This window comes from Oncorhynchus masou, chromosome 23 (assembly GCF_036934945.1).
Source record: "Oncorhynchus masou masou isolate Uvic2021 chromosome 23, UVic_Omas_1.1, whole genome shotgun sequence".
NCBI classification, from domain to species: Eukaryota; Metazoa; Chordata; class Actinopteri; order Salmoniformes; family Salmonidae; genus Oncorhynchus; species Oncorhynchus masou.
In genome coordinates, this window is record NC_088234.1 from 10,489,412 (window position 1) to 10,509,060 (window position 19,649).

At 48.2% G+C, this 19,649-nt stretch overlaps 1 protein-coding gene across 1 annotated transcript in view; it reads left to right on the forward strand.

Moving 5' to 3' along the window:
* LOC135510292 (protein Shroom4-like) overlaps positions 1-18,815 on the forward strand; it is a 104,073-nt gene extending 85,258 nt beyond the window's left edge. Inside the window, 13 exon segments of the mRNA XM_064931104.1 lie at positions 1,036-1,100; positions 1,197-2,554; positions 2,557-4,386; positions 5,536-5,609; positions 10,425-11,156; positions 11,246-11,490; positions 11,579-11,760; positions 13,179-13,411; positions 14,360-14,492; positions 15,672-15,773; positions 17,408-17,578; positions 18,172-18,300; positions 18,537-18,815. Coding sequence (XP_064787176.1) covers positions 1,036-1,100; positions 1,197-2,554; positions 2,557-4,386; positions 5,536-5,609; positions 10,425-11,156; positions 11,246-11,490; positions 11,579-11,760; positions 13,179-13,411; positions 14,360-14,492; positions 15,672-15,773; positions 17,408-17,578; positions 18,172-18,300; positions 18,537-18,695 — 5,413 coding nt within the window. The 3' untranslated portion in view covers positions 18,696-18,815.
* Positions 18,816-19,649: the final 834 nt, after the last annotated feature.

Consider the following 19,649-nt stretch of genomic DNA (forward strand, 5'->3'; position numbering starts at 1 on the left):
AACAGGGAGTACAGGAGAGGGCTCAGAACGCACCCTTGTGGGGCCCCAGTGTTGAGGATCAGCGGGGAGGAGATGTTGTTACCTACCCTCACCACCTGGGGGCAGCCCGTCAGGAAGTCCAGTAACCAGTTGCACAGGGCGGGGTCGAGACCCAGGGTCTCGAGCTTGATGACGAGCTTGGAGGGTACTATGGTGTTGAATGCCGAGCTGTAGTCGATGAACAGCATTCTCACATAGGTATTCCTCTTGTCCAGATGGGTTAGGGCAGTGTGCAGTGTGGTTGAGATTGCATCGTCTGTGGACCTATTTGGGCGGTAAGCAAATTGGAGTGGGTCTAGGGTGTCAGGTAGGGTGGAGGTGATATGGTCCTTGACTAGTCTCTCAAAGCACTTCATGATGACGGAAGTGAGTGCTATGTGTGGAATACAGTAAGGCAGATTAACCATGTGTGGAATACAGTAAGGCAGATCAACCATTTGTGGAATACAGTAAGGCAGATCAACCATGTGTGGAATACAGTAAGGCAGATTAACCATGTGTGGAATACAGTAAGGCAGATTAACCATGTGTGGAATACAGTAAGGCAGATTAACCATGTGTGGAATACAGTAAGGCAGATTAACCATGTGTGGAATACAGTAAGGCAGATCAACCATTTGTGGAATACAGTAAGGCAGACCAACCATGTGTGGAATACAGTAAGGCAGATCAACCATGTGTGGAATACAGTAAGGCAGATTAACCATGTGTGGAATACAGTAAGGCAGATTAACCATGTGTGGAATACAGTAAGGCAGATTAACCATGTGTGGAATACAGTAAGGCAGATTAACCATGTGTGGAATACAGTAAGGCAGACAAAACTCACTGGAAGATTTAGTGCAACTAGGATTCTATTTCAAAGAGACCAGGTTTAGAGGGTAACATTCCTCCCTTTCTACCCCTCCCTCTCCCCTCCCCTGCCTTGCTCCCTCTCCCTCTCTCCACCTCTCTCTTCCCCTCTCTCCACCTCTCTCTCCCCGTCCCTCTCCACAGTGATCTGTCTATCCAGTGGAATCAGCTCTCCAGACACTACTCCACAGACCACAGCAGTTCTTTAGGTTTGATTTGATTTGAACACAATCTAACCACACATGCGTTTACAATAATAGAGGATAATGTTTAACATCGGATTTACATTATGATCCTTGTTTTAGGTAGCATGGAGAGCCTGGAGCCTCCTAGCAGCCAAGTGTACTACGATTCCCAGAATTCACCAGTGGACCCTGCCATCTTAAACAACAAGAGGGACTACAATTCCCCTGTTGACCCCGGCATCTTCAACAACAAGAGAGACTACAATTCCCAGAATTCCATAGTGGACCCTGCCATCTTTAACAACAAGAGAGACTACGATTCTCAGAATTCCCCAGTGGACCCTGTCATCTTCAACAACAAGAGAGACTACGATTCCCAGAATTCCCCTGTCGACCCTGTCATCTTCAACAACAAGAGAGACTCTGCCTATAGTTCTTTTTCAGCTAGTTCTAATACGTCTGACTATACTGTCTCACTGAGGCCTGGTGAAGCCTGTTCCATGGAGAATATCCTCCAGAGCCTGGGTCCAGGGGGGCCCACCAGCCAGGGGTATGCCTGCGGCGATGCACCGTCCCTGGGCAGGGAGTCAGGCGAGCCCCAAGATGAGACCAGGACCTCTGCCTTACTAAAGTCTGGGTCGCTGTCCAGACCCAGAGTGAGGCGGCCAGAAGCGAAGGAGAGACCATCTTCATACTGTTATGAGGACGAGAGGAGGAAGGGAGAAGGGGAGATGGGTGGAGGAGAAAGGGAAAGGGAGGTTTCAAGTCCCCCCCAGCCACCGACCAGGAAGGACAGTTTCAGGGCCACCCGGGGTTGCTCCGGGGTCACAGATGTCAAAGTACAACGATGCATCCCTGACCCCGTCGGAATTCCCAGCCTCTCCCATTGCCCTGCCAAAGACGATGATGATGATCTTCTGAACATTCCGGGCGTTCCGAGCAACAACGGCTATCCTGCTACTAGTGAGACATCAAAGACTGAGGGAAACAAAAATGGAAACAAGGTTGGGAATTTCAAAGGTGATTCCTTAGAGCAGTACTATACCCTCATCTCCAAGAAAAAAAGTTCCCGTAAGGACAGCAACTCAGTGATCCAGAATAGCCACCCAGACCCCCTTTCCACCCTCCTCCCTGCTCCAGAGATAAGCTCCACTTCTCCCATCTCAAGCCCCGGCCCACCTGACACCTCCATAGATCCAGAACACTTAGGGGAGCCCAGCCACCTCCTCCCCCAGAACAAGCACTCCTCATTAGGTCTCTACAGACACAGCGCCCCTGAGAAACTCTTGTCCCAGCTACGTCTCCTAGAGTTCTCCAGCGACCCCTCAGACCCTTCAGACCGTAGCTCCGCCTCCCCCTCCAGCTCCCAGTGGTCTCATTCCCCCTTTCACCCCACCAGAGAGAACCTATCTGAGGATCTAGGGAGTAACAACGCCCCTGTCCAACTCCAGCAGAACCAGGGGAAATGGGGAGAAGGTGCTGGAGGAGGAGGAGTCGCTGCTCTTCCCCAGGATCGGTGGACATCGATGGGGTTAGAGAGGCAAGGGAGATGGGATTGGTGGTGGTGGGGACTGCTGCTACTCTCCTCTCTCCCATCCAGCTCCAACACCCCTGGGCTAGGTCATTGAGTGTACCAGGGTCAGAGAAGCCTTCTGGAGGCTGTAACCAGGGAGGAGTGAGCTCTGAGCGGGTACGGAAGACAGACTTTGGGCCTCTCAGTGCTGCAGCAAGTGTGGATAGCCTACTTGAGGAGAATCTGAGAGGAGGAGGAAGAGAAGAAAGAAGAGGAGAAAGAGAGGATGATGATGATGATGGAGAGGTGCTGATGAAGAAACCCAGGAGTCACCGTTCGTCCCGGTCACGCCGCCGCAGCGAACGCTTCGCCACGAACCTCCGAAATGAGATCCAGCGCAAGAAAGCTCAGCTTTCGAAGAGCAAAGGCCCAGGAGGGTTGCTCTACGGCGGGGAGACGGTCGAGGAAGAAGAGGGTCCTGACCTGGAGGACCTCCAGAGGGAAGAGGCTGACGACCTCAAGGAAAGGTGCTCCCAGGAAAGGTGCTCCCAAGGCAGGTACACCTCGTCTGATGACAGCCGATCAGCTCCAGCCCCTGGAAGTCTACTGGCCTCTACTTCCACACCCCAGCTCCACCAGCTGTCCCCAACCCCAGTTTCAGCTCTACAACCCCCCAGGGATGAAGATCCTGAACCACCAGAGGACCAAGACCAACCGTCAAACCCATCCAGGACCACCCAGAGGTTGGTTCCAGCCATGCCCAGCTGCGATGTGGGAACCCAGGTGGTGGAGGAGCAAGATCCAGCTGGTATGGCTCGCCAATGGAGGTGGACGCCCGAACACCATCTCCAACTGGAAATGGACACCAACCGTCAGGGCGAGAGGGTTACAGGGGCCCTGGGGTTATCAGGACGAGGAAGAGCAACCTCCTCCTCTTCCTCCACCAGCACTCGTTCTTCTCGTACGGAGGAGTGTGATGTTCTTCCTTTCGCGGATCGTTGTAAGTTCTTTGAGGAGACCAGTAGGAGTATGTCTGTGTGGAATCTGCCAGGCCTGACGAGTCGAAGACAGAGGCCAGATAGACACGGGAGGCAGCCTCATCCATCCACGCTGGAGAACCAGGGAGGGGGCTATGGACAGGGAAAAGCCCAGCGGAGGTACTCGTACCAGGGGGGAATCCAGAAGGAAAGTCCCCTATCGATTACAACCATGGAGACCCGGAGACAATTGATTTGCAGCAACAGGGATAGAGAAAAGGAGGGGGAGAGAGAGAAGGAGAGGGAGAGAGAGAAGGAGAGGGAGAGAGCGAAGGAGAGGGAGAGAGCGAAAGAGAGGGAGAGAGAAAAGGAGAGGGAGAGAGAAAAGGAGAGGGAGAGAGAAAAGGAGAGGGAGTGGGAAAGAGCAAAGAAAAGGGAGGACAGAGCAAGAGAGAGGGAGATGGCGCTTGAAAGGGAGAGAGAGCGGGAGAGAGAGGAGCAGAGACTATGCGAAGAGAAGGCTAGACTGAGAGAGAGGGAGAGAGAAAGAGAGAAGGAGATTGAGCTGGCGAGGGAATGTGAGATGGAGATAGAGAGACAAGGAGAGAGGGAGAGAGAATCACTCAGTACAGCTCGGGACCTCTACAACACTCGGACTCAGCCCCAGGCATACCAGAAGAACCAGACACACTCCTGCCCCCATCTCCAAGCCCAGATAGAGGCCCCTCATTCAGCCTTCCATCCTGTCAACAACCCTCTCCTCCAGGACAACCAGGCTCCACATCAGGGGTACCTACCATATGGCTACACACCAACAGAGGCAAGTATAGGCTACTGTTATAGAGAACATAGACAGTATCTTCTATAGTTTTTGAAGATGCCCAACACTATTAAATGGATCCAGATGTGAATGATGATGAAGTGTGTTGTAGATTGCTTAGCCTTGGCTGATACATGAGGATATGAAGACACACACCACACTGGGATTTTGATTTATTTTATCAACTGATTCCAGTCTTTGAGATGGGAACTGTATCTACAAACCTTTTATTATTCATTATTAATCTGTCCCCCAAATTGAGTTTTTCAGCAGATGTTAAGAAACCCTTTATAACATATCATCTCCTCTATAGTCTGGATGAAATAGCTGCTCTCCTCCTCTATAGTCTGGATGAAATAGCTGCTCTCCTCCTCTATAGTCTGGATGAAATAGCTGCTCCTCTCCTCTTTAGTCTGGATGAAATAGCTGCTCTCCTCCTCTTTAGTCTGGATGAAATAGCTGCTCTCCTCTATAGTCTGGATGGAATAGCTGCTCTCCTCTATAGTCTGGATGAAATAGCTGCTCTCTATAGTCTGGATGAAATAGCTGCTCTCCTCCTCTTTAGTCTGGATGAAATAGCTGCTCTCCTCTTTAGTCTGGATGAAAAAGCTGCTCTCCTCCTCTATAGTCTGGATGAAATAGCTGCTCTCTATAGTCTGGATGAAATAGCTGCTCTCCTCCTCTATAGTCTGGATGAAATAGTCGCTCTCCTCTATAGTCTGTATGAAATAGTCGCTCTCCTCTATAGTCTGGATGAAATAGCTGCTCTCCTCCTCTTTAGTCTGGATGAAATAGCTGCTCTCCTCTATAGTCTGGATGAAATAGCTGCTCTCTATAGTCTGGATGAAATAGCTGCTCTCCTCCTCTATAGTCTGGATGAAATAGCTGCTCTCCTCTTTAGTCTGGATGAAATAGCTGCTCTCCTCTTTAGTCTGGATGAAATAGCTGCTCTCTGTCATCTGGATGAAATAGCTGCTCTCCTCTTTTGTCTGGATAAAATAGTTGCTCTCCTCCTCTTTTGGCCATAGAGCTCCTCGCCTGCTTTGTTTTAGATGTGTTCTATTGTGTCAAACCTTAAAGTAGACTTCTGATCATCACGTTTAGAGCTTTTCAAAGTACTTAATGAGTGTGAATGAATGTGTTCCACAGGAGTATCCTGTCCCATCCCAGCCGTTACCGCGGGAACAAACACAAATCAACAGGAAGTTCAGCCTGACCGAGAGGTATGACACTTCCTGCCTGTCAGCTCTCTCTCTCTGTCTCTCTCTCTCTCTGTTTCTCCTCTCTCTCTCTCACTCTCTCTCGCTCTCTGTCTCTCTCTCTGTTTATCCTCTCTCTCTATCGCTGTCTCTCACTCTCTCTCGCTCTCTCTCGCTCTCTCTCTCTGTCTCTCTTTCTTTCTGTCTCTCTCTCTCTTTGATTTATTGGCATGACGTAACAATATACATATTGCCAAATATTACTTTGGAGATTTACAATATTAACATAATTAATTATAATTATCAATATTATCAACGTGACAACAGTAACAACAATAACCAAGGGTCAAAATAACCAAACATTGAACAATAACAATAAGCATAGAGGACACTGTCCCTCATCTTATGGCAGGCAGCAATGTAGTGCGCTGTCAACCCACAGCTCTCTGCGTCCTCCCCCAACAGGACGGGCAGCCTACTCTCATCAGAGAGGTCTTTGAAACCTTGAATAAGTGTTTCAAATTTGGGGAAATGACACTCTCTAATTGTTTAATATTTTTGACGTTTTGTCAGGAAATGCAGCTCTGTCTCAGGTTCTGCTGTGGTGCTGTGGTTGCACAGCCTTTCCTCTACAGGGAGCCAGGTTTTCCTGTGTCTACCCTTCTCAATGGCAAGGCTGAGCTCACTGAGCCTGTACTTTGTCAAGGTTTTTCTAAGGTTTTGATCAGTAACCATGGTCAAATAGTTAGCTACGGTGTACTGTCGATTTCGGGCCAGATAGCACTGCTTTGTGCTTGTGCTCTTGGTATAGCAGGGCTTGGTAGTGATATGAGAGGGGGTCACTGTATTTTAGATGTTTCCAAAATGGAATCACTCTTTTATGAGTTTTTATTATTAGTGGATATTGGCCTAATTCTGCCCTGCATACATTGTTTGTAGTTTTCCTCTGGACATGTAGGAGAATCTTACGGAACTCTGCATTCAGGGTTTCAATGGGGTGTTTGGCCCATTGTTTAAAATATTGTTTTGCAAGTGGACCCCACGCCTCACTGCCATAAAGTGAAATTGGTTCAATGACACATTCAATTAGTTTTCGCCACATTTTAATAGGTATTTCAATTTGAATGTGTTTTTTAATGGCGTAGAATGCCCTGCGTGCTTTCTCTCTCAGTTCATTCACTGCGTCGTTAAGGTGTCCAGTTGAGCTTATTTTAAAACCAAAGTAATTTTAGTGTGTCCAGTCCAGAATAATATAACTTTGGTCTAATTCCCTGAGATCTGGATTTTCTCTGGAAAAATCATTATTTTAGTCTTTTTGGGGTTTACTGCCAGGGCCCAGGTCTGGCAGTACTGCTCTAGCAGGTCCAGGCTCTGCTGTAGGCCATGTGCTGTGGGGGTTTACTGCCAGGGCCCAGGTCTGGCAGTACTGACTAGCAGGTCCAGGCTCTGCTGTAGGCCATGTGCTGTGGGGGTTTGCTTCCAGGGCCCAGGTCTGGCAGTACTGCTCTAGCAGGTCCAGGCTCTGCTGTAGGCCATGTGCTGCGGGGGTTTACTGCCAAGGCCCAGGTCTGGCAGTACTGCTCTAGCAGGTCCAGGCTCTGCTGTAGGCCATGTGCTGTGGGGGTTTACTGCCAGGGCCCAGGTCTGGCAGTACTGCTCTAGCAGGTCCAGGCTCTGCTGTAGGCCATGTGCTGTGGTCAACAGCAGGCATAGGTCATCTGCGAAGGGCAGGCCATTTAACCTCTGAATTGTGGAGACTAATACCAGGGGCTGAGGATTCTTCTAGAATAGTGGTCAATTCATTGATGTAAATATTGAAGAGTGCAGGGCTCAGATTATGTAACAGCTTTCTTCATGTGAAGGAGAGTCGGACCAAAATGCGGCGTGGCTATTGAGATTCATGTTTAATAAAACACGAATCAATACCAAAAAACGTACCTTGAAACCCAAAACAGCCTAAACTGGTGCAAACTAACACAGGAACAGGAACAAAGACAATCACCCACGAAACACTCATAGAATATGGCTGCCTAAATATGGTTCCCAATCAGAGACAACGATAAACACCTGCCTCTGATTGAGAACCACTTCAGGCAGCCATAGACTTTGCTAGAAAACCCCACTAAGCCATAATCCCAATACCTATGAAAAACCCCAAGACAAAACACAACACATACCAAAACCCATGTCACACCCTGGCCTGACCAAATAGATAAAGAAAACACAAAATACTAAGACCAGGGCGTGACAGGCAGGCCATTTAACCTCTGAATTGTGGAGACTAACACCAGGGGCTGAGGATTCTTCTAGAATAGTGGCCAATTCGTTGATGTAAATATTGAAGAGTGCAGGGCTCAGATTGCAACCCTGGCGAAGGCCCCGCCCCTGGTTAAAGTATTCTGTTATTTTCCTGCCAATTTTAATGCCGCACGTATTGCCAGTATACATTGAGTTAATTATGTCATATGTTTTACCTCCTACACCACTTTCAATAACGTAGAACAGTCCTGTATGCCAAATAGAATCAAATGCTTTTTGGAAGTCGATAAAGCAAGCGTACATTTTGGTATTATTTTGGTGGACATGTTTAGGGTGTATGATCAGTCGTGCGATATTTTGGTATAAATCCTATTTGGCTTTTACTCAAGACATTGTGCTTATTAAGGAAGTTTAAAACTCTTACATGTATAAATCTACAGAAACCCTTCCCCAGGTTACTGTTCACACAAATGCCTCTGGAATTGTTAGGGTCCAATGTGTTCTTAAAGATTGAGTCCTTGATACCAGATGTCAGGGAAATAACCTACACTCAGGATCACATTGAACAGTTTTAATATTGCCAATTGACATTTTGCGCTAGTGAGTTTGAGCATCTCATTTAGGATGCCATCAGGTCCGATTCTGAGGGGGGGATCTCCTCTGAGTATTATGGGGATGCTGGGGGGGGGGATCTCCTCTGAGTAATATGGGGATTCTGAGGGGGGATCTCCTCTGAGTAATATGGGGATGCTGAGGGGGATCTCCTCTGAGTAATATGGGGATTCTGAGGGGGGGATCTCCTCTGAGTAATATGGGGATTCTGAGGGGGGATCTCCTCTGAGTAATATGGGGATTCTGAGGGGGGGATCTCCTCTGAGTAATATGGGGATTCTGAGGGGGGATCTCCTCTGAGTAATATGGAGATTCTGAGGGGGGGGAGATTTCCTCTGAGTAATATGGGGATTCTGAGGGGGAATCTCCTCTGAGTAATATGGGGATTCTGAGGGGGGGGATCTCCTCTGAGTAATATGGGGATTCTGAGGGGGGAGGATCTCCTCTGAGTAATATGGGGATTCTGAGGGGGAGATCTCCTCTGAGTAATATGGGGATTCTGAGGGGGGGGAGATCTCCTCTGAGTAATATGGGGATTCTGAGGGGGGAGATCTCCTCTGAGTATTATGGGGATTCTGAGGGGGGGGCAGATCTCCTCTGAGTAATATGGGGATTCTGAGGGGGGGAGATCTCCTCTGAGTAATATGGGGAATCTGAGGGGGGGGCAGATCTCCTCTGAGTAATATGGGGAATCTGAGGGGGGGCAGATCTCCTCTGAGTAATATGGGGAATCTGAGGGGGGGGCAGATCTCCTCTGAGTAATATGGGGAATCTGAGGGGGGGCAGATCTCCTCTGAGTAATATGGGGAATCTGAGGGGGGCAGATCTCCTCTGAGTATTATGGGGATTCTGGGGGGGGAGATCTCCTCTGAGTAATATGGGGATTCTGAGGGGGGGTATATATTGCACAAAGGAACACATCTTTTTCTGTCAGTACACATTCTTATTTCAGTTTTAACCAAATGTGATATTTCCCAATTTTGAGGGGATCAATTTGATTTTGTAGTTCGGATTTGAACCAAATGATCAGTCATCCAGAGTCTCTGCCTCTATTGACAGAGCTGTGTTTCTGTGATGGCACAATCACCTCTCTGTAGCCTGTGGGACAGTGACCTCTCTGTAGCCTGTGGGACAGTGACCTCTCTGTAGCCCGTGGGACAGTGATCTCTCTGTAGCCCGTGGGACAGTGACCTCTCTGTAGCCCGTGGGACAGTGACCTCTCTGTAGCCTGTGAGACAGTGACCTCTCTGTAGCCTGTGGGACAGTGACCTCTCTGTAGCCTGTGGGACAGTGATCTCTCTGTAGCCCGTGGGACAGTGACCTCTGTAGCCTGTGGGACAGTGACCTCTCTGTAGCCCGTGGGACAGTGACCTCTCTGTAGCCCGTGGGACAGTGACCTCTCTGTAGCCCGTGGGACAGTGACCTCTCTGTAGCCCGTGGGACAGTGACCTCTCTGTAGCCTGTGGGACAGTGACCTCTGTAGCCTGTGGGACAGTGAGTGACAACGTCAGCCTTACACCATGTCTCCTGCAGAACGATGACGTCAACATCTTTAAGATTGTTGTTGAACTCCAGTGCTAAACTCTTCAGTCTAAAGGTTGATGAGTTTAGGCCCCGAATGTTCCACATGCTAACTGATAGTGATTTCATGTTGCAAAAAGAAAGAATAGCAGTCAGAAATACAGTAACTACTAAGTTGTTCAGAGTGAGACACAGGATAACAGTCAAAAATAGAGTAACTACTAAGATGTTCAGAGTATGTTCTGTCTGTCTGTCTGTCTGTCTGTCTGTCTGTCTGTCTGTCTGTCTGTCTGTCTGTCTGTCTGTCTGGTGATTGAAAGTAGAATCGCTCTCCATCAGGCTCCATGTTATGATGACAGTCTAATGGACGTCCCTATGGGAGAATTAGAGAAGGCTTCCATTCTCAGATCTGGCAGTGTAGTGAGTCTCTCTCTCCGTCTCTCTCAGGGACTACCCGTGGTACAGACGTGATTCCTGCACCAGGCCACCAGATTGTGCTATAACAGTTACACCACACCACCACCACCAGCTGGGTCGGAGCGGCAGGCTGTCTGCCTGTAGTGTGGATGATCCCACGTCTTCATCATCGTCTTCATCACTACGAAGCAGGGCCATGTCGGAGAATGATCTACGCTTCGACTCCACATTCCACCGTGCTTCCCCCTCGGTTGCTACAGCGACACCGCTTTCAGAGCTGGAGGAGGGAGGCGGCGTTGGTGGAGTGGGAAGTGCTAGGGGAGTGGCTACCAGGAAGAAAACCCCACCCCCTCCCAGGCCACCTCCCCCCAAATGGGAGGAGTTCCACCGAAGGAGAGCGTCCCACCACACCCTCTTCGCCTCTTCTCTCTCCTCCACCTCTTCTTCATCAGTCCATCCTCTCCCTCTCAGTCCACCAGAGGGTCTATGCTCTCACTCTCCTCACACCCCCTGTCCCACAGAAACGTCCAAAATGACGCATCAGCGCTCCTACAGCCTCCCCCCTCAGAGGGAGGAGCTAGAGGGGTGCCAGCGCTGTAGCCTGAGCCAGCTCCAGGAACGCCCCTTTTCACAGGCCACGCCCAGTCCCCGGTTCACACGCAGGACCTTCCGGCCGGTGGCTCCACAACATAGAGAGAGAGACACACCCACTCATTACGACAACTCACTGCCCCCTCTACCAACATCAGACAACCAAACCAGGTGAGGAGATGGAGACTGAACACACACACAAACACACACACACACACACACACACACACATGCTTAACCCTATTGTCATCCCACTCCAGGCTATGCAACATGGATGATCAAGATCGCCCTGCTGTGTTGAAACCCATCTCTCATAGACAGCACAGGGCCGGTGCTGAGTGGGAGAGAACTCCATCTCCCAGGGTGCATAGCGTCTCAGCCCTCCCCACCATAGAGAATGGTGCTATCTCTCTCGAGTCCTACTTTGCTATGAGCTACGAGCAGCAGCAACAGCTCCAGAACAGTAGAAGATTCCGGAATCATCCCCACAACAACAATAACAACAGTAAGGAACATCAGTCTGATTCTGTGGAGTGACAACTGCTGATGTAAAAAGAGCTATATATAATATGATCGATTGATTCCCATTCCAGAACCAGACTTGGAACCCAACTTGGAACTGGAACCAGGTTTTAGCCCGAGCTCCGCCCAGAGCTTGGAACAGGAAGTGGACATCCCCATGGAAACAGACATTGACGACTTCCAGGAGGAGGGGCTTCCTGAGGATGAAGAGCCAATCAGGACAGAGCTCCAGTGTTTTGCTCTGCCCGTCACGGTGTGTGACAAGATTCACTGTGCTGCTCAGGAGTAGGGTGAAGTTGCCCCAAGATACTGATCTTGGGTCAGATTTTCATTTTCCCCACTAATAGTTAAAGACATCCTCCAGTGATAAGATTGGGGGAGGGGAAGCTGATCCAGCCTAGGCAAAACTTCACCCCGGAGCATGCTGCTGACTTATAGAACTATATATTACAGAACTATATATTATAGAACTATATATTATAGAACTATATATTATAGAACTATAAGTTATAGAACTATATATTATAGAACTATAAATTATAGAACTATATATTACAGAACTATATATTACAGAACTATATATTATAGAACTATATATTACAGAACTATATATTACAGAACTATATATTATAGAACTATATATTATAGAACTATATATTATAGAACTATAAGTTATAGAACTATATATTATAGAACTATAAATTATAGAACTATATATTACAGAACTATATATTATAGAACTATATATTACAGAACTATATATTATAGAACAATATATTATAGAACTATATATTATAGAACTATAAATTATAGAACTATATATTATAGAACTATATATTACAGAACTATATATTATAGAACCATATATTATAGAACTATAAATTATAGAACTATAAATTATAGAACTATATATTATAGAACTATATATTACAGAACTATATATTATAGAACCATATATTATAGAACTATATATTATAGAACCATATATTATAGAACTATATATTATAGAACTATATATTACAGAACTATATATTATAGAACCATATATTATAGAACTATATATTATAGAACCATATATTATATAACTATAAATTATATAACTATATATTATATAACTATATATATTATGTATATATATATAACTCTAAATTATATAACAATATATTATATATAACTATATATTATATAACTATATATTATATATAACTATATATTATATAGAACTATAAATTATAGAACTATTTAAAATATATAACTATATATTATAGAACTGTTTATTATAGAACCATGTATTATACAACTATAAATTATAGAACTATATATTATATAACTATATATATTATGTATATATATATATAACTCTAAATTATATAACAATATATTATATATAACTATATATTATAGAACTATATATTACAGAACTATATATATTATAGAACCATATATTATAGAACTATATATTATAGAACCATATATTATAGAACTATATATTATAGAACCATATATTATATAACTATAAATTATTTAACTATATATTATATATAACTATATAGTATATATAACTATATATTATAGAACTACATGTTATAGAACTATAAATGATACAACTATATATTATATAGAACTATTTAAAAGTGTGAACTTACCGGTACGATCTGAACTCTACTACAGGTTCTGGAGACAGACATCGATACGCTGCCTGACCAGGAGGCCTCGCCGGCGGTTAGGAAGACTGCAGAGAGTGGGTCCCTGGATGGGGAGATGGAGGACCAGGGGATGGGGACCAGAGAGGGACTCATGGAGGAGCTATTCCCCCAGAGCGGTGAGGTCAAGGCGGGCACAGAGAGATGGAGAGGGGCCTACCGTAGCTCAAACTCTGAGAAAAACACTGAGAGCCTGGATAGGTAGGTGTACTCTGTCTGTGTGTGTTTGGGGTTTATGCATTTGCTCATTAATTTGCTCATTTATACACATTGCTCTAATAAAGGACTATATCTCTCAAAGACAAACAATGCATTTGTCAGCAAAAGCAAATAAACATAGTTATGTCAACATTTACATTATTACGGAACATATTTTCATGTCATTTGAAACCCTACGTCTTATGCTTTCCCCCCCATCACTCCATCTCCCCCCATCACTCCATCTCCCCCCCATCACTCCATCTCCCCCCCATCACTCCATCTCCCCCCATCACTCCATCTCTCCCCCCCATCACTCCATCTCCCCCCATCACTCCATCTCCCCCCATCACTCCATCTCCCCCATCACTCCATCTCCCCCATCACTCCATCTCCCCCATCACTCCATCTCCCCCCCATCACTCCATCTCCCCCATCACTCCATCTCCCCCATCACTCCATCTCCCCCCATCACTCCATCTCCCCCCCATCACTCCATCTCCCCCATCACTCCATCTCCCCCATCACTCCATCTCCCCCATCACTCCATCTCCCCCATCACTCCATCTCCTCTCCCTCCTCCCCTCCCCCATCTCCTCTCCCTCCTCCCCTCCCCCATCTCCTCTCCCTCCTCTCCTCCCCCATCTCCTCTCCCTCCTCCTCCATCCCCCCATCCATCTCCTCTCCCTCCCCATCCCCTCCCCCATCTCCTCTCCCTCCTCCCCCCCCCATCTCCTCTCCCTCCTCCCCTCCTCCATCTCCTCTCCCTCCCCCATCTCCCTCCTCCCCCCCTCCCCCCCCATCTCCTCTCCCTCCTCCCCTCCCCCATCTCCTCTCCCTCCTCCCCTCCTCCATCTCCCCTCCTCCCTCCTCTCCCTCCTCCCTCCTCCCCCATCTCCTCTCCCTCCTCCCCTCCCCCATCTCCTCTCCCTCCTCTCCTCCCCACCCCAGGCATTCTGGTTCCAGCTCCAGTTGTTCGTCCTATTATTCTGCCTCAGCAGCCAAGGCTCAGCTCCTCACTCAGATGAAAGACTACTGCTCAGATGCCAGAGATACTGACCACGATGACCAACTGTCTTATAAGGTAATAAACTATGTAAATACACATATGAAGTTACTCACTAGCACACACACGGCGATGATGACGAGCTGTCTTACAAGTTAGGATATTTGAAAATGTAAATTGATTTGAGTACTGCTCCGATATTGTCATTTAGATTTCATTTCGATGTCATTTCGATGTAATTGATCCCACTTACTAAATCACTAATGTTGAGTGAGAGGAAGAGAGATGGTATGTTGATCCATGATTAACTCCCTTACTCCCCCTGCCTCCCCCTCTCCCTGTCCCCCCCTCCCTGTCTCCCCTCCCCCTGTCTCCCCGTCTCCTCCTCCCTGTCTCACCTCCCCTGTCTCCCATCCCCTGTCTCCCCCTCCTTGTCTCTCCCCTCCCCCTGTCTCACCCCTCCCTGTCTCTACCCTCCCTGTCTCTACCTTTCCCCTGCCTCCCCTTGTCTCCCCCTCCCTGTCTCCCCCCTCCCTGTCTCCCCTGTCTCCTTATCCTCCTGTCTCCCCTGTCTCCTCATCCCCCTGTCTCCCCCTGTCTCCCCTCCCCCTCCCCCTGTCTCCCCTCCCCCTGTCTCCCCATGTCTCCTCATCCCCCTGTCTCCCCTCCCCCTGTCTCCCGCTGTCTCCCCTGTCTCCCCTCCCGCTGTCTCCCCTGTCTCCTCATCCCCCTGTCTCCCCATGTCTGCCCCTCCCCCTGTCTCCCCCTGTCTCCCCTCCCCTGTCTCCCCCTGTCTGCCCCTCCCCCTGTCTTCCCCTGTCTTCCCTCCCCCTGTCTCCCCATGTCTCCTCATCCCCCTGTCTCCTCCTCCCCCTGTCTCCTCCTCCCTCTGTCTCCCCCTGTCTCCTCATCCCCCTGTCTCCTCATCCCCCTGTCTCCCTCTCCCCTGTCTCCTCCTCCCTCTGTCTCCCCATGTCTCCCCATGTCTCCTCCTCCCCCTGTCTCCTCCTCCCACTGTCTCCTCCTCCCCGTCTCCCCCTCCCCTTGTCTCCTCCTCCCCTTGTCTCCCCCTCCCCCTGTCTCCCCCTCCCCTTGTCTCCCCCTCCCCCTGTCTCCCCCTCCCCCTGTCTCCTCCTCCCCATGTCTCCTCATCCCCCTGTCTCCTCATCCCCCTGTCTCCTCCTCCCCCTGTCTCCCCCTGTCTCCTCATCCCCCTGTCTCCCCCTCCCCCTGTCTCCTTCTCCTCTCACTATACAGAAACAGTTGATGGAGAGTCTCCGTAAGAAGCTAGGAGTTCTGAGAGAAGCACAGAGAGGTCTACAGGAAGATATACGGGCTAACACACAGCTGGGAGAAGAGGTATGTACAGTACACACACACACACACACACACACACACACACACACACACACACACACACACACACACACACACACACACACACACACACAAGTTTTGACACACCTACTCATTCAAGGGTTTTTCTTTACTTTTACTATGTTCTACATTGTAGAATAATAGTGAAGACATCAAAACTATGAAATAACACATGGACTCATGGAGTATTTTAGATTCTTCAAAGTTGCCACCCTTTGCCTTGATGACAGCTTTGCATACTCTTGGCATTCTCTCAACCAGCTTCATGTGGAATGCTTTTCCAACAGTCTTGAAGGAGTTCCCACATATGCTGAGCACTTGTTGGCTGCTTTTCCTTCACTCTGCAGTCGAACTCATCCCAAACCATCTCAATTGGGTTGATGTCAGGTGATTGTGGAGGCCAGGTCATCTGATGCAGCACTCCATCACTCTCCTTGGTCAAATTGCCCTTACACAGCCTAGAAGTGTGTTTTGAGTCATTGTCCTGTTTGAAAAAAAATGATAGTCCCACTAAGCCCAAACCAGATGGCATGGCGTATTGCTGCAGAATGCTATGGTAGCCATGCTGGTTAAGTGTGCCTCAAATTCTAAATAAATCACAGACAGTGTCACCAGCAAAGCACCCCCGCACCATCACACCTCCTCCTCCATGCTTCAAGGTGGGAACCACACATGCAGAGATCATCCGTTCACCTACTGTCTCACAAAGACACAGCGGTTGGAACCAAAAATCTCAGAGAAAAAGACAGATTTCCACAGGTGTAAAGTCAATTGCTCGTGTTTCTTGGCCCAAGCAAGTCTCTTCTTATTATTGGTGTCCTTTAGTAGTGGTTTCTTTGCATCAATTTGACCATGAAGGCCTGACTCACAGAGTCTCCTCTGAACAGTTGATGTTGAGATGTGTCTGTTACTTGAACTCTGTGAAGGATTTATTTGGGCTGCAATTTCTGAGGCTGGTAACTCTAATGAACTTATCCTCTGCAGCTGAGGCAACTCTGGGTTTTCCTTTCCTGTGGCGGTCCTCATGAGAGCCAGTTTCATCATAGCGTTTGATGGTTTTTGCGACTACACTTGAATAAAGTTCTTGAAATTTTATAGATTGACTGACCTTCATCTCTTAAAGTAATGATCGACTGTCGTTTCTCTTTTCTTATTTTTGGCTGTTCTTGCCATAATATGGACTTGGTTTTTTTACCAAATAGGGCTATCTTCTGTATATCACCCCTATATTGTAACAACACAACAGATTTGCTCAAAGAAATTCCACAAATTAACTTTTAACAATGCACACCTGTTAATTGAAATGTATTCCAGGTGACTACCTCATGAAGCTGGTTGAGAGAAAGCCAAGAGTGTGCAAAGTTGTCATCAAGGCAAAGGGTGGCTACTTTGAATAATCTCAAATATAAAATATATATTGATTGGCATAACACTTTTTGGTTACGACATGATTCCATATGTGTTATTTCATAGTTTTGATGTCTTCACTATTATTCTACATTGTAGAGAGAAAAAAACGGGAATGAGTAGGCATTTCTAAACATTTGACGGGTACTGTACATGCACCCGCATACATACACCACCCCCACATTTAAACCAGGTCTTCTCCCCTCTAGGTTGAGAGCTTGGTGCTCGTGGTCTGTAAACCCAACGAGGTGGATAAGTTCAGGATGTTTATCGGGGACCTGGATAAGGTTGTCAGTCTGCTGCTGTCTCTCTCTGGTCGGCTACTGAGGGTGGAGAGCTCCCTGGCCAACCTGGACGCTGAGACTGGACACCACGAGAGGGTGAGCGACAGACAGACAGAAAGAATGAATGAAGAAAAGGACAACATTAAAACAAACTCCTCCCTCCACCCCCCATTCTCCTTCCTCCCTCTCCACCCCCCTCCCCCTCTCCCTCCTCATCTCCCTCCACCCCTCACTCTCCCGCCACCCCTCACTCTCCCTCCTCCCTCACCCCCTCTCCCTCCTCTCCCTTCATGCCTCCTCTCCCTCCACCCCTCCCTCCACCCCCTCTCCCTGTCCACCCCTCCTCTCCCCCCCCTCCCTCTCCCTCCTCCCCCTCCCTCTCCACCCCTCCCTCTCCCTCCTCTCCCTCCCTCTCCACCCCTCCCTCCCTCCCGCTCCACCCCCCTCTCCACCCCCTCCCTCCCTCTCCCTCCTCTCCCTCCCTCTCCACCCCTCCCTCCCTCCCGCTCCACCCCCTCTCCACCCCTCCCTCCCTCTCCCTCCTCTCCCTCCCTCTCCACCCCTCCCTCTCCCTCCCCCTCCCTCTCTACCTCTCCCTCCTCCCCCCTCCCTCTCCCCACCCCCTCCCTCCTCCCCCACACCCCCTCCCTCCACCCCCTCTCCACCCCCTCCTCTCCAACCCACCCCAGCTCCTCCTCCTGGAGAAGAAGCGACAGCTACAGGTCCAGCTGTGTGAAGCCCAGGACCTGAAGGAACACGTTGACCACAGAGAGCAGGCTGTAGGAAGGGTCGTGGGACGATGCCTCTCCCCAGAACAGGTACCTAGCACATTATTTCACTATTCTACTTTCATTACAGATGTGGCTCAGTAGGTAGAACATGACGTTTGTGGGTTTGATTCCCGCTGGAGCCAATTCATACAAAAAAACATTTACACGCACTACTGGTAGTTGCTTTGAGTAAAAGTGTCTGCTAAATGGCATATATTATCATACGATTACTATACCAGTGTTATTATTGATGTGTCAATCAATTAAACTCTATCAATCCACAGCACCGTGACTACAGCCACTACGTGAAGATGAAGGCAGCATTACTGGTGGAACAGAGACAGCTGGAGGAGAAGATCAGACTGGGAGAGGAGCAGTTAAGGGGGCTGAGGGAGAGTCTGGGGTTGGGGTTAGGACTGTCCATGGGCTATGGACACTATTAAACCAACCAGGAAACCTTAAAGCTGGGGTTAGGACTGTCCATGGGCTATGGACACTATTAAACCAACCAGGAAACCTTAAAGCTGGGGTTAGGACTGTCCATGGGCTATGGACACTATTAAACCAACCAGGAAACCTTAAAGCTGGGGTTAGGGCTGTCCATGGGCTATGGACACTATTAAACCAACCAGGAAACCTTAAAGCTGGGGTTAGGGCTGTCCATGGGCTATGGACACTATTAAACCAACCAGGAAACCTTAAAGCTGGGGTTAGGGCTGTCCATGGGCTATGGACACTATTAAACCAACCAGGAAACCTTAAAGCTGGGGTTAGGGCTGTCCATGGGCTATGGACACTATTAAACCAACCAGGAAACCTTAAAGCTGGGGTTAGGGCTGTCCATGGGCTATGGACACTATTAAACCAACCAGGAAACCTTAAAGCTGGGGTTAGGGCTGTCCATGGGCTATGGACACTATTAAACCAACCAGGAAACCTTAAAGCTGGGGTTAGGGCTGTCCATGGGCTATGGACACTATTAAACCAACCAGGAAACCTTAAAGCTGGGGTTAGGACTGTCCATGGGCTATGGACACTATTAAACCAACCAGGAAACCTTAAAGCTGGGGTTAGGGCTGTCCATGGGCTATGGACACTATTAAACCAACCAGGAAACCTTAAAGCTGGGGTTAGGGCTGTCCATGGGCTATGGACACTATTAAACCAACCAACCAACCAACCAGGAAACCTTAAAGCTGGGGTTAGGGCTGTCCATTGGCTATGGACACTATTAAACCAACCAGGAAACCTTAAAGCTGGGACTGTCCATGGGCTATGGACACTATTAAACCAACCAAACCTTAAAGGACACTATTAAACCAACCAGGAAACCTTAAAGCTGGGGTTAGGGCTGTCCATGGGCTATGGACACTATTAAACCAACCAGGAAACCTTAA